This window comes from Cryptomeria japonica, chromosome 9 (genome assembly GCF_030272615.1).
Source record: "Cryptomeria japonica chromosome 9, Sugi_1.0, whole genome shotgun sequence".
Lineage (NCBI taxonomy): Eukaryota > Viridiplantae > Streptophyta > Pinopsida > Cupressales > Cupressaceae > Cryptomeria > Cryptomeria japonica.
In genome coordinates, this window is record NC_081413.1 from 492,121,760 (window position 1) to 492,142,676 (window position 20,917).

A 20,917-nucleotide genomic window follows, 5' to 3' on the forward strand; every position below is an offset into this window, starting at 1 on the left:
GAAATCCCATGCAAGCTTTGCGGATGACAGATAATAATTTTTAAGGAAAAAATTCTAAACCCTAAAATAGGAACCCTCGAAAAGAGAATTTACGATTTTGAGGAGAAAACCGAAAAACCAAGAAATCTGAGGTTACAAATCATCGTTTTTGTGGAAAAAAAACGATAAAACCCAGATAACTAAAATATTGCGTGAATGTCGCGGATTACTGATGAGATAAATTTTAAGGGAAAATTATAAACCCTACGAACAATTTTTGAGGAAAATATCGTGAAAACCCTCCCATGATTTTTTGTGGAAAAAATTAGAAAACCGATAGACAATTTTTCAGGAAAAAATCGTGAAAACCTTGGGACCTGTTAGATGAGGTCTGGCCTAAATCAATCTGATAAAGGTAACGATATTTAGATATTGTGAACATGCATTGTTTCCAAGTGTTGTGGTTGAGGCCACTGAACTTCTGATTGTGTTCCAACATGATGTTGGTCAAAGATGCCATCATGGAAATCGAGGTTGAATGAGATCAATTGAGTGAAAGCAAGAGAGAAAAGAATCTAATTTAAAAAAAATCAGAATAGAAGCAGCTGCTGAAAAAACTTGAAACCTTGGAGGAGAATTATGGCACGAATTCCAAGGTGCAAATTTCGAGGTTTGGAAGAAACCCAAAAATTAAAATTTTCTGCAAACTTAAAACAGCATAAATAGTGCCTAGAAGACAGCAAAATTTCCGATGTCCACAGAATTGGCAGAAATTGCGAACTGTTTTTAAATTCCAAGGCAAATTTGCTTGCACAAAGTTTGAGGCATGGAAAACGAGGCACCCAGAAAAATCTGAGACCAACCCAAAAAAGCTCTTGAAAAACCCACCAAAAATCTAATAATAGAATGTAGATCCAATGGCTCAAAAATCGAGGCACAGAAAATGATGCACCCAAAATAATTTGACAACGACCCAGTTGAGGTCTCGAAAAATCCACCAAGGATTTGCAACCAGAATAAAATTTTGGCTTGAACTGAAGGGTCAAAACCCTAGTCGAAAATTGCAGAAACCCTAGGAAAATTTTCAATCTACAAAAGAAAACCTCCAGGTTGCAGGCTCGAAAATCTCTAGAACCCTAAAAAAAATGAACTGCGGCCCAGCACAAAGAAATTCGCCCACGAACCAGAATCCCTTGAAACCCTCAAAAAGCCTTCAGAAAAACAAAATCGTTTTTTAATAAAAAAACAACAAAAAAAAAATCTGGAAAATATTTCAGAAAGAAGGCCATAAATTTTTATTAAAAAATTCGCCAAATTTTAAAAAATCCCATTGACCCACTCTGATACCATGAAAAATAAATTGAATGAATGATTCAATAATCGGATAATCACATTGAACGATATACACGTATATATAGAAGTTACAAGACAATGTTCTATAAATAGAACTAGTCGTTAAAGTGAAATCAAATAAGCTAAAAAGCTTAAAAAGCTAAATATAGCTTAAAAGGCTAAATAATAAAAAGCTAAATAAGTCGACTAAAAAGCTAAATAGCTAAATATGTCGACAACTAAGATGACTTCTAAAAATAGAAGATGACCATTATAGATGATATTAATATTATTTTAACAGATATGTTGTATTTTGAAACAACAAAATCTATTTGTTTATAGTGTAATTCTTACCAAACTTTTGATTGTGCTTGCAAAAATTAGAAGAGTCTGTGATCAATGCCGATGATGGTTTCTTTTTTCATTTGATAGTGATTCTATTTCTAAATTCCTTGGACAAGAGGATACATTCCCTTATTGTATCTGCAATATAAATGGAAAAGGTCTGAATTTTAACGAACTTATCTCCTCCTTGTAACAAAACAACTGTCATAGCCTACTCACTTGTGTCAATTACCACCTTAAATAACAAGCAGCAAATCAGATGATGCTAAAACCAGTACATTGGTGCTTTTATGCTTCAAATCAACAACATTTCAAGTAAAGATTTACCATTGAATGGAAAGATGTTACTATTGCAGAGAATGAGTTGGACTTTCTCGAGTATGGAACTGTTTTATAAAGTTATTTCTATTGGATACATTGGAAGGATTGGGCCACTTTCAAATGGCTTTGACGTTTTATTTAGATTAATTCTTTACTCCATCTCTAACTACATGCTTTAAAATTTAAATAGACAAGTGATTGCTGCAGGAATTCATTTTTTTTTTTTAGTTGAGCTGAAATTTCTTATTCTGAAAGGCTCACAGAACTTGTTTCCATTCCTTGAATGCTCATAAATTTTGCCGAAAGCCAAAATATGATCAAAATAAACATTGGCACTTGTATCTATAAATAGTGTTAATACCTCATAGAATCAACCTCATGAAAGTAGAAGAGCATTATACAGACCAAAAGAAAAAGAGCAACTTGTACAAACCTTTCCCTACTGAATGTTGTTTTCCACAAGTTCTCCTTGATTTTTACTTGATCATACTTGGATTTCGTTTCCAACTTTGTAAAGTATTTGGCATGCTGAACTTGGTTGAAAAAGTTGTGGATATGTGGAAGATGGTATCTATTCTTGATGGTTTATTATTCAAGGCCTACGTTATACACATCTTCCATGAATCCTTTTTTTTATGCACAATAACAATCAGAGAATGCTTATGCAAGGAGGTTTTCATTCACTGAATTGGTGCCTCACTTGGTGGTGAACTAAAATATCACCTTTGTGTTCATCTCTTACTTTTTGTTCTTATATAACTATCAACATCTAAAATACACAACATATCAGAAATTTTTTTCTTTGAAATTACTGCGTTAGCATCATGCTTACCTTTCCATTTGCCTTTCTCCTTAGTGAAGGGTATTATGGAACCTTCATGCCCATCTCAAGATAATGGGCTTGGGAATAGAAACTTGTAAATATCCTTATGCTTATCAAAAAAAGGCTTCCTTAGATGACTTTGAAGCTCTCCAATGTACTTCAACATGATGTTACAGTTTGCACATCTTTGCTTGTTTGGACGTCCTTTTTGCACAATTTGCTTGGATGATCATGATGCTTGTCAAAAAAAGGCTTCCTTAGATGACTTTTAAGCCCTCCAATTTTCTTCAACATGGTGTCACAGTTTACACATCTTTGCTTGTTTGGACATTCTCTTTGTGTAATTTGCTTGGACAATCATGCACACTTTTGTTTTATTTTTGGCTTAAATTTACCAATTATTAAACCTTTCCTCTTAATAACAAATATGATAAGCTTGCTTCTTAATTATTTGTTCAAATTCAATCCGTTTACAAAATGTTGGTAAGCTTGTCATAGTCAATGAATAAACTTCACTTTCACTTATGTTAATGTATGCCTAGTCAATTTTAACCTTGCAAAAGGGATTTGCGATTCTTTATTAATTTGATGCAAAATGAAATATAATTGAAGTTGTTCAACCTTGCTAACCAATGATCAAGTTTGTCAGCAGTCGCATCACTTTCATAAGGCTGTTTTTCTATCCTGATCTCTGTTTTCGATCAATGTTGAACAGGGATTGGTTTATTGGCACAGGGCTGCTCTTTTTGATGGGCTTTAGGCTAATATTTTCATAGTTTTGGAAACTTAAATGGGAACTCCTAGTTTTTGAAGGAGAATCTCTATGATTTTCTTCAACATATGATACTTTCTTTAAGTATGAGAGGTGATTGCAATGTCTTCTCAACTCGATGATCCTTGCTTAATCATCTTGTGGTACTTCTTTACGATAATTTGTATTAGAAATTACTCAAGTTCTGAAATTAATTGCATTATGTTGTAATATTAATGGAAGCAAAAGTTAACTAAAAATATAATTTAAAAAAGAAGCTTGTACTACAAGGAATTACCCTAAAGAAATCCAGTGTGAAAAATCTCCAGAAGAGTTATCCCAGCTAAGGAGACCTCAAGCCCAAAGGAGACAAATTTCTCAGTCGGAACATATTTGGCGATGAGTTATCCAGGCATTATGATGGAAGGAAGGATTCATCATTCTTCAGTCAGTTGGCGCATCTATATCAAATTTGGTTCATTGAATATATTGAAGATTTTGAAAATAATGTGAGTTAGAGGAGGTTCATCTACCGGACTTAATTCATTATCAGTTTGAAAGGAAGTACCAAGCATGATGTTTGCCACCATTATCCTGTAGATATATAGAAGGAAATATTCATTGTAACCATGAAGAAAGCTATGTTCATTTCCCTAGAAGCAGAGTAACAAATTATGAGGTATTAGAGACTCTACACATCTTATAGGGTGAGGATTAACTTCTGTGTCAAAAAGTGTATTAATCAATATCAGCTAGCTTGATTGTCTCCAGATTTGGAGGAGAGAAAGACAATAGACTTTGCGATAACTATGACAGGAACTGAAATGAGGGTCGTAAGGTTAACTTCATGGACTATGGGGTTGTCTTAGTTTGATTGAGTTATTAAGAATTTTTTTTCTGGATAGTGGATACGCATGGTAAGGATCTTATGGACAATTTGTAATTGGGTTAAATGAGTAATTTTGCAGACTCTGTATCGAAGTTGCTTGGACACGGATATGGATACAAATACGGATATGGATACGGTCATCTTTTAAGACCCCCAATATGGATACGGCTGGATACGACATTCATAAAAAAGTAAAAACATGTACACATTTAACTCAATTTTTTAAGTTATTAGAGGAGATTTTCATTACTTCAAAAGCAATATAGACACACAATTGCTATATAAATAATTATAAGGCGATTTAAAAATTTACAATATGCAAAAATAGTAGAGTTGCATTGGAAGATAATTCTCATTTAATGTAAGTTTTGTTTATACCATTTTTTTTTTTTAATTGCATGAATGAAGTAGTTTTAACTTAAATTTGAGAAGATTTATATCAAATTTTGGAAAAATCAAATCACATAGTATTTGGCACGGTTGGAAATCAAGGTTTTGTGGGCATGCATGGGCACAGTATCCAACGCATATCCGGGCTGCATCAGATACATATCCGTTTCGGATACAGGGATACGCGGGCCCAGGAAGGGACACAGGAGTTTCCGGCTACTGTACTCTGTATAAGTTTAAGAGATACATGTATAGAACCTTTTTTTCATTTGAAATCTATCTTATGGTAGTTCATGTCTTGCCTCTGTTAGATAGTATACAATCGCCAGTCAAGTTTAAGTTTAAGAGATACATGTATAGAACCTTTTTTCATTTGAAATCTATATTATGGTAGTTCATGTCATGCCTTTGTTAGATAGTATACAATTGCCAGTCAAGTTTAAGTTTAAGAGATACATGTATAGAACCTTTTTTTTCATTTGAAATCTATCTTATGGTAGTTCATGTCACGGCTTTGTTAGATAGAATACAATCGCCAAGCAAGTTTAAGTTTAAGAGATACATATATAGAATCTTTTTTTCATTTGAAATCTATTTTATGGTAGTTCATGTCACGCCTTTGTTAGATAGTATACAATCGCTAGCCAAGTTTATGTATTTAATATTGTAATTTCAATTGAATATCCAGTATTTTCTTGCTGCATATATGTTTGTTGGGTTTGGTTTAAACAACAATTGTTATGCATATTTTATATGATATTGGCTGATTCTCAATCTAATTTGAGTAGCTGTTTCTGAAAAAATGATATAAACTGGCTATTTTTTAGCAAGCATGATATCAAGTTCTTTGCAAGCTGCCATAACTTATTAAGTTATTACGATCAATTTGTCAAATCATTCAGGTTTCAATTAATTTGCATACATTCTCTTTAGTTTCATAGATTGTTTCGATTTTCAGCAAGTTTGTCAAGAAGTTCATTCTATAAAATCCCATTGCTACATTGCCTTTGCTTTGGTTGGTACAATTAAGTCTTGATTATGTTGCATGTGGTAGCAGTAAAAAGGCAGGACATGTTCAATATGGACGCAATGTTAAAATTTAGAATCAAGCAACTTAAACCACTCTAAAATGATGAGTAATCTTCAACTTTAATCCCTGGATCAGTTTTCTAATGGCATCAAGCCATAAATTATGTTCCATAAGTAAAATCACTTGCATTGTTTATTATTTCGTATATGTATACATTTTTTACAGTTGAAAAGTCAAACAGCACATTTCAATTTCTGCCATCATCTTCTAGGGTAGATAGATGGTTTTAATTTTCTGCTTGTTGAAGTAATAATGGATGGTGTTGACATCTTTTCTGTTGTAGACATATTATTTTCAAAGTACATGATGTTTTGTGCATAGCTTCATATATTAACTGTGTGAGTTGATCTCCTCAACGTTTTGGACCAAACTCCACAATCCATCATCAGGAAGAAGAGAGCAAGATGAGAGAATAGAATGGATAGTGTTGACATCTTTTCTGTTGTCCTGGCTCAGTGCACTTGTGACTATGGTTCAATCAGAATGTGCAAACGTTTCTTACCCTTATTTGAAGTAACTAATTTAAGTTTTCCATTCCAGGTTCTCAAGAAATCTCGAAGAGGCAGGAAGAAGAAAAAGCTGGCTGGTAATCAGCAGGAACAAGTTCCAGTACAATCCAGAGACAATGAGATCTCATCTAACGCCAGTGAAATTGGAAGTGAGAAGAGATCCGACTCTAATGAACAGGTGATGAATAATACAGCAAAATTTCATGAAGAGGGATCAAGCACAGAAATGCATATGGATGATGTGGACGAACACAACAGAATATCCAAATCTGATGACAATGGAAGAGTGCAGCACAAAATCTCCTTGGAGAATGCCGATGAATGTGAAGAAGAAATAGAATTCTTGGAAAAGAACACCCAAAATGGAACAATTAACTCACTGGATGATGGAGAAAGCAACTCAGAAGATGATGATCGGGGCAACAGAGTTGACAGAGTTGAAGCAGATTTTGATATCCAGAAGTTTATAATCTCCTTTGCTGACAACCATGTTGTTCGAAATTACTGTTGGTTACTCATGTTCTACAAGAAAAATTCCGCTGCTACAAATCATTATATAATTCGCATGTTGCAGCGTATTTGTGATGACTGTATGTTGGAACCAATGCTTTATCAGGTCTATTTTAACCTTAAGATGTGCTTTGAATAAGGTTCAGGAATGTTTTAGTATTCTGGTATTTTACCTTATCATGTTTTGTGCAGCTATCACTATTTTCTCTGTTTTATGAGATTCTCTCAGATCAGAGGACATTACAGTCAGAGGAATATAAAAATATTGTCCAGTTCCTCACAAAGATATTGCATGGTTTTTTCAAAAAGTTGAAGGATCAGCCTTTTCTTTTTGTTGAGATACTCTTCTGGAAGACTCGCAGAGAGTGCGACATGATTAGCACAGATCAGTTATTGTCTCAGGTGAACAAATGGAAGAACAAATGGGACCATTCCATGCAAAAAAACATTGCTAATGCTTTGGGTGATGATGAAGCTGACGGGATTAATAAACGGCAAAGCACAGAGGTGCCATATAAGAAAAATATTGCTGATGCCCTTGGTGATGATGAGGCCGATATGCCTTTCAGTGAACTTGATAATCACGAGTATGTAACTGTCTTATTTAACTGGCAGTATAGGATTGACAATTTTTTTTTTTTTTTGTGTTGCGTGCATTCTTTGACTAGAATGTCATTCTTGGTAATTGCTTCTAATTTTGGTTATTTCTGGTTAATAACATTAACAGATTGAGCATAATTTTCAGTTTTTAAGAGTTTCTAAAATACTATCTTTTGAGACTCTTTAGGAAGGAGACTTATACAAAAGAACAGATAAGGAAATCTCCGAAAAAGAGGAAGAGCTTTATTTTCAGTGAAGAGGAAGAAGCTCGAATCAAAGAGCTTTTTGAGCAGTAAGCAATTTTTATTTCCTTGTGTACTTCTATGAAATGGTTGACTTGTTTCATGTCTGTTAAGATGATATATTGTTAGCTCCTGAACATGTTGGGATAAAGCTTTGTATTTATAAGAATATTAGGTTATAGTGCGTAGGAGGAATTATGGATCCTTAATGTGAAATTGCAGACTATTTTTCTTCAGGTGCAATTTTTTCATTATAATTTGTAGAGAACCCAGTCTGAGAATATACACCAAAAAAATAGCTAGGATTGTGTTAGAAGCAATGGTTGTGCTACAAATAAGGATTGATTGCTGAGAATGATGATAGTGGTAGATTCTTCATCATTTTAATGCTTGTCTGCTTGTGTAAGTTTCGTTTAGCTCAAATCACTTTCTTTGGAGAACATTAAATGTCACCTGCATTAAGGTTGCTTTCTCTAAATTGAACTCTTACTTTATCACCATGCTTTATAAAATATATCTTATTTGGCTTTGTGCAGGTATAAAGAAAGTAGAAGATGTAGCTTTATGATTGCAGAGGCACTTGATCCGAATGGAAAGTTTTCAACAGTCCAAGTTTCTCGTAAACTTAAGCAGCTCGGTCTCAAACTTGCATCAAGCAAGCACAAATCAGGAATTGACAAGTTGCTTAGTGATGAAAATGATGAGAGTGAAGAAGATGTACAAGACAAGCCTAGTTCAGCTGAAGCTGGGAAAACTTACAGGAGAAGACTCTTTTTGGAATCTGAGGATGAGTCAGAACATGAGATTCAACAAAATGATTCATTGAAGTATCTTCCAATCTCATGTCATGTTTTTCTGATGCCTATTTTTTCACTATAGAGCTAATAAAAAATATTTAGTTTTGAAGTATGAGAGCTCCAGAAAGAACATATTCATATTGTATGGAAGGATGATCAAAGAGTATCTGGTTAAATGTTATGCAAAAGATATTAAACCAAGCTAAAATATATTTGAAATCAGATTTACACATTTTTTTCTGTTCCACCATGAAATATAATTGTGATGATAGCCACAGCCTTCGTTAGCATGAGATATATTGAACCTTTCTATTGAGTTCTAGATAGTGTACATCGCAAACAATAATTACAGTCATACAGTAGATTTGCTTCAAGGTCCAAGAGTTTTCCATCATGTTAAGCTTGATATATATGAGTTACAATGATTTAAATTTCTCATTCATCCACAACTCTTGAACTTCACAAATTTGCATGCATGCTATGTTCAAGCTCATTTTAACCTTTTGAACAATATGATAACCTTTTAAATATTTAATCCCCAGGTATTTACCAATAATATCAAAACCTCATTCTACTTCTCTATGATCTGTATCCTTTTTCCCAAACTTCATACCCCAAAGAAGCCTGACAAAATTCTAGTGCAAATAAACACAACACACATTCTTGTGGCATGATACTGCCCTGTATTCGTCCGTTAGATAGTCATGCCTTCTGCATAATCAAATGCATATAACACTGAAGAAACGTTCAATCCACACAGTAAAACCTCAAAATTTTGTAACTTTGTTCACCGTATGCTTCTCTGACTTTTCTTAATGTTGCTCTGGTAACTTGTATTTTGTTATTTCCAACTTCAACATATTTTTTCATCATTCTCAGCAAGATCATTAATTTTTTTTTTTTTTTAGTTTCTTAATTGCTCTCTGCTAGATTTTCACTTTTCTGTTTTTAAGTTTATCTCGTAAGCTTCAGCAACTCTAGTGTTGAACTGGTAAAGGCTGACAGAGTTCCATCCACTTGTTTGTTAGCAAAAACTCTTATCAATTGCTCACCCATGCCCTAGATTTAGATAAGGAAATACACAACAACACATACTTAAGAAAATCTTGTTGAATCTTTCCTCTTTAAAAGCGCTCCCTATTTATAATATGTTAATATGATCAAGCATACTGACAATATTTAAATATCCACACTACGCAACCTTAATTTAATCTTTACAGCCTGTTGACATATGGTAACAATATGTCCTCCTAAATCTTTCTAACACATCTATGTAGATCTATTTTCGAATATTTTTTTGTTTTTGTTTTTATTTCTTATATAGGAGTTTGCTGCAATTCTTCTTGCAGAGCTTCTGAGAAGCAAAAGTTTCCCATAAAAGACAAGAACAAGAAATCTCCCAAGAAGAGGAAGAGCTTTGTTTTTAGTGAGGAGCAAGAAGCTCTAATAAAGGAGCTTTTTGAGCAGTAAGTTTTTCAGCAGACCTTTTCTTCGTATGCCTTAAAACATGATTTAGTGTTGTTTAATTTGCTCTTCCTCTTCTTTGAAGCTGTTTTGCTGTTACGTTTTTTCATGGAAATTAGTTTTAATTGGATGTCAGTATTTGGCTTAGCTAGCAGTACTCTAAGGCTACCATGATTCTCATAGTGTTCTAATCTTTCATTGTATCATGTCTTCTGCAGGCACAAAGAAAAGAGAGAGTGCAGCCATTTGATTGCAGAATCACTAGGCCTGTCAGTATCACAAATTAATATTAAGCTCAAGCTGCTTGGCCTTAAGGCTATCTCAAGAAAAAGGAAAGTAAGGGTAGAGCTGCGAGATGAAGATAACATGAATGAAGAACCACTGGGAACCGACTTATTGAAGTACCTAGCCTTTCCCAAATTTTCTATGACAAACAATTTGTTTTGTAACTAGTAATTGCAGTATGTGATGAAAAAAGAACCTACAAACATTTTAGAGATAGCTTGAAAGGATAGCTAAAGTATAACTCTAAACATATTGTATTTAGAATTTAATCAAGAAAAGTACAATGTTATCTGCTCTGTTTGGAACAGCATGAATGGTTTCTGTGGATCTCATATAATACCCTATAAGCTGATCCTTCAGCCTGAACTGTATGGAAAAACATGATAGCTTAACATTTGTCATACACATTGTAAACACAATGTATTCCACTCTACTGTTTGTGAGTTTTTGATAACAACTGCCAATCCTCATCATGTTTATCTGGTTCTCTTTAATTTTTGTGGAGATGTTATTTTCCTTTTTTAAGAAACCTTTTAACATAAATTTTCTTGCAGAACATCTGACAAGCAAAAGTCTTCCACAAAAGATAGGAATAAGAACTCTCCCAAGAAGAGGAAGAGTTATGTTTTTAGCGAGGAGCAGGAACGTCTAATGAAGGAACTTTTTGAGCAGTAAGTTTTTCTGCACGTCATCTGTATATTTAGCTTGAAACATGTTATAAATTTATTTAAGAATAAATGATGGGAAGTCATTAATTTCTTAGATTGGTGTAAACCAGTATTCGACAGTCTTCACAAATGTTTGTGCATTCTAATTTTTTGGGTTTTCTGTAGGAACAAAGAAAACAGACAGTGTAGTCATCTAATTGCTGAAAGACTTGGTCTGCCTGTAATTCAAGTCAAGCGTAAGCTTACACTGTTTGGCCTCAAAGTCAGCTCAAAAAAACAGAAATCTTGTATTGGAGAGCAAGCCAATGTTAAGCATGCTGAAAATTTAGCAGGGGTGGAATATGAAGATGACTCAGATCATGAGCCACTTATGTCTATGCTATCAAAGTATTTTACTACTTTTTCCAATGTTTAAATCTGAATTTACAGTTTACATGCTTTCACTTGCATGCAATGTGAAGATACAGCTAAATATGAGCAACATGATCTTTCCTGATCAAATCATCTTTCTGGAAAATAGGCAAAGGGACATAATAAAGTTAATAATAAATGACATTGACCTGCAGATCCCAAAATATTAGACATCAGAAGAGAAAGCTGTCTGAAGCATTGAATGAACCTGTCGAGAAATCTGGAATGGTTGAGCACTATAGTGATAAGGTTGATAAGCTTGTATCAGACTTGGTGGATGAAGGTGACTCAGATGACGAATTACTTAATTCCAGTTTAAAGAGGTAGTATCAATGCATGTTAACTTTTACTTTATCAATGTTTCCATAATAGTTTATTTTTCGTGATATCTTCTCTATTTGCATTAGTTGAAAACTTGAAACAAAGCTAGAAACTTTTCACAATAAAGCTTTGTCCAAAGTAATAACTGGAGTAGAAATACTGATGCTGACTTTCAGGTCTCAGAATACCAGATTATCAAAGGGAAAGATGACCAATGCATGTAAAAAACCTCTGAAGGAACCTGTATTTGATGAGGATTTCCTCCACCAGGATGATAAAACTGCGGCAAGGGAGAGAGTTGAAGATGATACAGAAAATGAGACTCTTATGACAAGTTTATTGAAGTAATTCTTATTCCTCCTTTGAAAACTTTCCATGTCAATTTGTTAGTCACAAGCTGGATTGATTAGCATTTAGAATTGGTGTATCACATGATTTATCCTGGTAAAGTGAAGTGATGAGAATGTTGATAGCCCATAATTAGCATATGAAGATGACATCTCTACCATTAATCACCTATAACTAAATTTTAATAATATTTTGGGCTTTCTCCAGTAGTTCTATGATTCTTAATTATAAGTTGTATGGTTTTCTTTATTTGCAATTAGAAATGCAACACTACCTAAACTTTCCCATATCAAGATGTATTCCAAACAACAGACATCTGATTGTAATAGAGTCATTTGAAAATGAATTTGCCTGCAGGACCCAGAAGATTAAACGACAGGAAATAAAGGTGTCGGAAGTGTATAATGAGCCTGTCAGGGAATCTGGAATTGCAGAGCATTGCAGGGATAAGGATGATAATATTGTATCTGTGCCAGAAGTTGAAGAGAATTCAGATGATGAGTTGCTTATAACAAAATTAGGGAGGTATGATAATGCTTTTGCCAATGTTGTATTTACATTTATGTTTCATATAATCTCATTATTTTCTTTGTAGATCTTGTTTAGACCTTTTTCCATATCAAGATCTGTCCTTCAAACATGGAGGTCTTGACAATGAGACTGACTTTCAGATCTCCAAATATGAGACTATCTAAAGGAAAGGTGGCCGAGGCATATGATAAGCTTGTGAAGGATAATGAAACAAGAACAAAGGAGGCAGTTGAAGATGACACAGCACATGAGACTCCTCTGACAGTTACACATTTATTGAAGTAAGCTTACATCCTTTTTTGCAAGATTTCCATTTCAATATTTCCATTTAAAAAAAGAAATTTCTTGCATTCAGAGGCAAAGCAGTTTTGGCATTTTCTTATCCACACATATCCTAATATTAATTCTAAATGGTGCAAGGTTTCTAATAATTACATTGCGTGGCAATTATGTCAAACATGATTATTTTAATACAGAAACAGAAGATGTAAGAAACATCGAATGGGCTGTTAAACCTTTTTTTAAAATTAGTATGGTCACACTGAATATGGTTAAACCAAGAGGCACTGAATCCTAATATTGGGAGTTATTGCCTTTCTTTGTGTTTTGAGAACTGCTCCAAGAGCAATATTCTTAACATGTATAGAAACTTACTTATATGAACGAGTTACTCCAGTGTGTGACTGCATAACCCTTCAGTGGCTGGTTCTACTCTCCTGTTTTTCATATATTTAATGAGGATCCCATCTATTGAAGATATTCAGGTTTGTTGTTTATATTTTAGTATTTTACCACAAAGGAAAATAAAGGTTAATACAGTTGATTCCAGATAAAATAGCTATAATATTTATGTTTATAGAAGTGGCAGAAATACATAACAGCGACTATACATTAGGATAGGTAAGGTTCCTAATATATTCACATGACTTAGCGAGGCCTATCAATGACAGATAAAGCCTTGGAGTATAATGTAGAACTCAATGGTATTACAGCAAGTGAAATTTTTGCTTTTTGATTTATCCAAAAATGTAGGAGACCAATTGTTATATGAAGATTTTAGGTCGGGACGGTGGACATAGATAAAAATGTAAAAACTTTAGGATTTACTCATTTGTGATAACTAATAAGTAACATACGACTGACTAATTTTACTAATTAAACACATATATAATAATTCCAAGATCGAAGAAATATATTCTTAATAACTAAATACAAATAAACACTAAATGCAAGATAGAAGAATCATCATATCTATTGTCATCTACATTATACAATAGAAAATGGTAGCTGCTTTGAATTCTCTGTCTATCTATACATACTCATCATTTGATGTTGATCCATAATTAAAAATGGATCACAGTTTAAATAACAATTTCTTTATATTACATTCGAATGTTGATATCTGTGAGACTGAAAGTAAAAACAATACAATGAAGCTCAGTAATTTTTCTGGATTTGACTGTAGAATTTTTTATCATCAAATCCAGAAAGATTACCAAGATGACATTATGAACTGTGGAAATTTCATTGTTTTAAATAAATTGAATTGTCTAATGGGAAAACATAAATAGTATAACATATCTATCCGTTGACTACAAATTAGAAAAGATAGTTAAAATCCCAGACACATTGAAATTGTAAATGTATAGCTAATGCTATTGCTATGTCCAAAGATTCCACTCACTATTAATTTGCCTCAAGTCCCAGGATATGATGTGACAATATTGGCATTATTCTTGGGATCCTTTTGTTCCTTAGATATGTTCATGGTCATCCTGTGATGCGGAATCAAGTGGAGCAGAAGTCAGATCAAATTCAGCACAAAGGAGACAATAATCTCTACAAAAAATAAAGTGCAAACTTGATTTTTTTGAGGAGGAAATATACAGAAATATATAGGCATGATATATGCCAAAATTACAAGATTTAATAATAATTGTCTAAATTCAATGTGAAGTACAAGTTAAAAGAATAGATTCTAAAAGCCACAAAAAAACTAACAAATAACAAACTTAAGCGAACCTCCTAAAAATGTGGTCTTACTTTTGACTTTTGATTTGTAAATGTTACTTAGATAAACTAATAGAAAAATAGAATAATCCTATGCTAAGGTCTATAATCTTTTGTTGAAACTTTGTAGCTTCAGTAAGATAAATGATTGAATGAGAGACTTCATTTATCTCTCATTCAATCATCTACCTTATCAATATAACTACAATCTAAATGTAGACCTCATGTTTAAATAAATGAACTTGTTATAATCATCTTATATGCATGATCGATCATACTATAATCATATTACTCATGCTGTGATTGTAATAAGATCAGACCAGACTTATAACTATCATAGCTATCATATGATAGCATCGATTGATGCTATCATATGATAACTATAATAGTTATCATCTTAATCGCACATTATACCGATCGGCTATCTGATGATTATATTTGACATAACCCGATCATTTATCAGATGATTATATTACTTGATGTGCCCCGATTGTTAATCGGTTAATTATACTATTTGACGTGACCTGATTGGTAATCGGTTTAATATGTTAAATGACGTGACCGATAGTTATCGGTATAACATGTTAATATGGTAATCTTAAGTGAAGCGGTGCCTATGCACCGATCAAGACATGTCTTGATCGGGCATGGCAAAAGAGATGACCGGTCAAGGCATGCCTTGATCGGTGGGCATGGCCTATAAGTATATGTCAATGAAGTGCTGTAGATGCATAGAAATAATTAATGTTATCTTCAGCAATCTGTGACATAAGAAGTAACAGAAAATATCAGTAAAAGAATAATAATAATATACAACTGCAGACTTGATCATAAATTTGAATATCATTTACATCTTTAAATTATGCATTGTGAATCTTCATCTCTTCCCAATAATATTTTTGGATTCTAATGTGTTGAAACACAAAGGAGCCTAGATGATGTTGAGATAGCAACTGGCGAGAAAATCATTGGCTTGAAGTAGAAGTGGACCTTGTGTGGGATCAAGGTACGATGTGGTACCTTCATGGACCAGAGGGCCCATAGCCAAGTGGCACCATATGACAAGAAGTGAAGATCAGCATGCTGCATGCTGACAAGGTTGCAAGGCATCGACTCTTGTGGAGTATGAAAATCCCAAATGATCATAGAGTGGAAGAAATTGAATGTTGAAGATTGCTGAAGAGGTGCCCAAACATTGTATCGTTAGTAAGTTGGAAGACTTAAGTGTGGAAATTTAAACTCGAGGTGGGGAGGGAAGTCAAGGAGTCATCTAGAAAAGACTCAAACAATTGACCAAGGTTGGAAGTGTCCCTCGGTGGAGATTGATGTCCATGAAAAATTGTTGTAGATAGGAATTCCAAGATGGTATTTTAACAAGTTTCTAAAGGAATGCCATAAGATGGACAAAAGAGTATGGAGTGAACCACTTATGTCGATCTTGATGTGTTGTGAGAGATTAAGAACTAGGAGAATAGGTGAGGCATATACTATGTTATAAATTAGTATGGGCCTTTGTTATGAAAACTTGGTATTCATCCATTGAATCAAAGGCAAGGTAAACATTGAACTATCGAAGATGAACTTAGAGTAGAGCAAACAATCGGTAGAGCAAATAATCGAAGAAACTCCAAAAATATGTGATTTGTGAAGTTGAGAACCAATGATTTGCAACTTGAGTAGAGGCCATTTGAAGTCTTGGAACATCAATGGCAAATCCAAGGCAAGAATGGGATGCTTGAGCGATAGACCAATTATAAAGGTTGATTTAGAAGACATGTTGCGTCAATTATAAGAAAGTGGTGGGAGGAAGCCCAAAAGGCTAAACAAACCAAAAAAAGAGGACATGCCATTTGAAGTCTTGGAACATCAGTGACAAATCCAAGGCAAGAATGGGATGCTTGAGCAATAGACCAATTAGAAAGGTTGATGCAAAAGACATGTTGCATCAATTAGAAGAAAGTGGTAGGTAGACTAAAGGGCTTAACAAACCACAAAAATGGCTTTCGTCGGTTGTTTTGTAATGCAATGGAGCATGAGGAACAATAAGAAGCAATGATGGGGTGTGATTGTTTGCTCTTAGTGGTGGAAGTGCTGTAGAATCTTGAGATACCTATTTGGATGACTACAAATTAGGATCAACACTTTTATCCAATAGGACATATGTGACTCTCGCTATAGATTCTACTATGGAACTAGATGCACCAAGTTGTGCATTGATTCTTAGAGAAGAGGCTTCTCTACACTGAGTGGTAAATTGCTTGTGTGTTTAGTATATCTGATGTTTTTTTTTTATTATCTTGTTGCAATGTGTAGTTAAATATAGTGTGGTGAGCTTCCCATCATATTAATATAGGATATTGGGCAACAAGTCATAACAATCCATCCTAGGCACATCACAATTGACTTTGTCAACAAACTGAGGACCAAAAGCAAAAGATAGTGCATGTGTGCATGATTGGTGAAGATGAACTTTTATCCTCTCATCCAAGTGCATATATATGAGCACGTGGGTCCATTGATAATAATAGGGGATATTTGAGCGACATGCCATGCCCATAACAATCTATCCTAGGCACATCATAATTGACTTTGTCAATAAACTTAGGAACATAAGCCAAACATAGCGCACACGTGCATGATTGGTGAAGATGAACATTTATCCTTCCATTCAAGTGCATATGGATGAGCATTTGGGTCTGTTGACAAATGCAATTTATTGATTATAGACATTGAAACCATGTTCTTCTGTTAGCATCGCCAATGATACGATTCATTGAAAAGTTGTGTGTAAGGTGAACATTATTTAGTTGACATTTGAACTCAACATAAGCTGTAACATCTGTAGAAGTCATGATGGGAATGGTTGATGTTTTCTCATCAAGGGATTCCACAATTAATGTCTTGTTCATAAATTTTAAACATTCAGACCTGTCATGCACCCCCTTTTGTACAATAATTATGAATTTGTCATATTTATTGCCAATTGAAGGAGAAGTAGATGATTTGGAACTGTTAGGAAAAATGAAGGTCAAGTAGCATTGGAATGGGCAACAAATTTTAGTTTTGCTAACTCTACTTGATTGGATGCAACATCAAGTGTTGCTAAATAAGTGTTCCTGTAATTTGGCCTTGAACGTAAGAATTAGAATAGAGTTAGACTTGGCAATGAGAGTAATATCCTTGGTTGCATTCGTACATGTAACTTTGTATAGGCATATGTGACTTTCTTTTCACAAAGTATATACAAATCGTGTTCATAGTTGGAAGGATAGAATGTCTCAATTAAATTTATGGTTGATCCAATGTGTCAATATGACCTGGTTGTACTTAAACCAAGTCACCATGTCAAGAACCCAACCAGGCCTTGACATCCATCATAAATTTTTGGACCTTGTGTCATTTGGTTGTCGAACATAGGGCCTCTAGAGTAGTAAACCTCAAAAATAGAGATGTCATCGACCTTATTGGTCAATATGGAGACCACACCGATGAGTTAAAATTAACTTTCTTATTTAGATCGGTGGCCATGTCGGTTAGAGCCAGTTGTAGACAGATTTCACCTCCCAACAATAAAAATGAGCAAAAACATTTTTATCTACTAAATAAACTATAATGATGCTAGATCTGAATTTTGCTAGAGAAGTTAGGCACTTTCAAAAAAACTTTAACCAAAATATGTTCTTGTATGAGTGGGAAGTGCTAAAAATATGCTAAAAAAGTGGGGATTCAATAGGGATTTTGAGAGAACTGAATATTTTGAATTAAGGCAAACTTATTGGAAAAGGAGAGTACCATCACGTTGGTGTTGAAAAAACAAGTCAATTTAAAAAGAATGCACCTCGTTGCGACTCTAGATGTGGGATAATATGATTGTTGCGATTGAGCTCTGAAATTGTGATGTGCAATAATAATGGCTAGTTTTGGGGAAACTTCTCCAAGGAATATCCTTTGGAATATTTTGGTCTTAGAATATATTGGCAGGCTCCACTCAAAGTAGTGGATATTTTGGAAATCGATGCCTTTTACAAAGGATATGTTGGCAACAAAGTTTTTTGGCATGTTGAATGCAATGCATTACAAGAATAGATGGTTCACCGTGGAAGGGTCTCAAATGGGACAATGTAAACATGCTCCAAGCTTTGAAATGCTTTCCAAGCTCTTTGGAACGAATTTGGAAGCATTTTGCATATGTCTTGATAGCTGCATAAAATCGTATAGATGGCAGTCATATGGGCTTGTTGGTTTAAATAAATATTTATTTAACTTTTCATATGAGCATATGTATATAGATCTCATGACCTTTAGTGAATTCCTTAACAAATAATCAATTCTTCATAATTTAACCGAAAATAGCAGTTAAAAGGCTTAATATCAAACTTACCGAACAAAATGTCCCAATGATAATGCCCAAACCATTTTTGACTTTGCTTAGGAACACTATTAGAAATATTAAATGTCAAGAATTTTCAAGGCTCATCATCTTGCAAAGCTTTGATAACCCATTTACTTGTAAGAGAAACACCACGAAGAAAACTATCTTGCAAACCCTTGCCCTCAAACTTCTAGGCCTGATACATTGATCGTAGGAGATAGCTTTACGTTTTCTAGTTTCTCTACCATCAGACCAAAGGAAGCTTTCAACGAGTTTATTAAGCTAGTTAATCTTAGAGGAAGCCATTAATCAACAGGAAGAGATACATTGCATGGCAAAATATTTTTTGTTATTTTTTATGACACTTGAAACTGTCCAGCCAAAGAAAGAAGTCAGCCTTGCCATTTCATAATTTTAAGATTAACTTTCCCCATGACCCAATCCAACGTGTCCTTTTGTTCCCTATATCTTTGCGTTGGTTGCTCAGTCTATTCATTTTTTTGTCAAGAGACTTGTCTCTTGTACTGCTGTTAAGGAGTTGAGATTACCTTTGAGAGATTCAATTATTGTTGTGCAATTTGCAGATGGCACTTCTATTTTTGTTGAAATTAATGATACTAATTTCAGTAACTTGGATAATACGCTTTATATTTACTAGAATGCTTCCAGTTCTAAGATTAACAAAGTTTAAAACCCACAAATTATATAGAGTGCTGCAACGTTTCAATTTTTTTAAGAACTGCTAGTTCTGAAAAAATCTAATTGATGTCTTAATGCAGGGGCAGGTTAAAAAGGCGGCTGAGCATTGAAAATGGCAAAGCTGGCAGAATTAAGATTGCAGACCAATCTCTAGTGAACTTAGCTGATAATTCAAATGAAAACATATCAAATGGCAAGAATAATGGTTCTCTTGCCAATGAAGGGGCTGGTACTGAAATGCTTGAAGATTCAAATTCATTTGAAGACGATATATTAGAAACTAACTTAGAAGAAAATTTACATCCTCTTGTAAATGAAGAGGCTGGTACTGAAATTCTGGAAGATACAATTTTGTTAGAAGATAATTTGGAAGAAGATAATTTGAAAGAAAAATTATTAAAAGCTAAGGATGATGATTTATCTCTGGGTGAAGAGGCTGCAGCAACAAAAACACTGAAAGATACAAATTTGTTAAATGACATGGAAGAAGATAGCTTGGAAGAAAAACTATCATTGCACAAGGATAATAGTTTTCTTGTCGATGAAGAGGCTGATATGGAAACGTTGGAAGATGTAGGTTTGTCAAGGCGGGGAAGGAGGAGGCTGAACATGATCATTGAAGATGATGATTAGAAAGAACAAGTGAAGTCAACTAACTCTGTTTCCAGTGATATGTAAGTTATTGGTGCTGTCTTTTTTTTGTATATGAGGTAGCAGTTTGTTGGCTGCTATGATTCTGTAAATACTGGTCATTGAATTAATATCAAGATTATAATCTTAAGCAGAGAATGATTTTCTGCACAGAGCTGGATATTCCTACGATGTTCATTTGGATGTTTCTTTATCGTGGCATCTGTGTTATTAGATATTCCTTTCAGGCAAGTTTTATAAGTTGAGTTCGTATTTCAATCCTTTATCATTTTCTGTTTCTAACAGGTTTTTTTTCTTTCTAATAATTTTATGTTTAGTCTTATAATTGCCCGTTTCTCTCTTTATCATAGTTTATTTTCAGTCTGGGGTCTTGAGCAGAGCAAGATCTCACGGATATGAAATTAATTTAAATTTACATTTTTACTTTCCTTTAGGTCAGTAAAAGAGCTCAAATAGTTTTTTAATTGAATTAAGCAGTATTGCATATGGCAATGCAGAAGTGAATTGAGTTTGATATTTTATTTGGCAATTCTGAAGCAGATTATAGATCTTTAATAAAGGGATTAATTTGTCTAATTC

At 33.9% G+C, this 20,917-nt stretch overlaps 1 protein-coding gene across 3 annotated transcripts in view; it reads left to right on the plus strand.

Moving 5' to 3' along the window:
* The window catches only part of LOC131079685 (uncharacterized), a 58,825-nt gene extending 38,257 nt beyond the window's left edge, over positions 1 to 20,568 (plus strand). For 2 of the 3 annotated variants that reach the window (XM_058017708.2, XM_058017709.2), the window contains exons 12-24: positions 6,461 to 7,045; positions 7,132 to 7,526; positions 7,727 to 7,831; positions 8,318 to 8,608; positions 9,928 to 10,044; positions 10,261 to 10,443; positions 10,882 to 10,998; positions 11,161 to 11,382; positions 11,562 to 11,729; positions 11,904 to 12,071; positions 12,433 to 12,600; positions 12,747 to 12,887; positions 19,768 to 20,568. In XM_058017708.2, coding sequence (XP_057873691.2) covers positions 6,461 to 7,045; positions 7,132 to 7,526; positions 7,727 to 7,831; positions 8,318 to 8,608; positions 9,928 to 10,044; positions 10,261 to 10,443; positions 10,882 to 10,998; positions 11,161 to 11,382; positions 11,562 to 11,729; positions 11,904 to 12,071; positions 12,433 to 12,600; positions 12,747 to 12,887; positions 19,768 to 20,320 — 3,213 coding nt within the window. In that variant the 3' untranslated portion in view covers positions 20,321 to 20,568. Of the gene's footprint in view, positions 1 to 6,460; positions 7,046 to 7,131; positions 7,527 to 7,726; positions 7,832 to 8,317; positions 8,609 to 9,927; positions 10,045 to 10,260; positions 10,444 to 10,881; positions 10,999 to 11,160; positions 11,383 to 11,561; positions 11,730 to 11,903; positions 12,072 to 12,432; positions 12,601 to 12,746; positions 12,888 to 19,767 lie in introns of those variants that run through there. The other variant, XM_059211131.1, reaches the window with a different exon arrangement.
* The last annotated feature ends 349 nt before the right edge of the window (positions 20,569 to 20,917 follow it).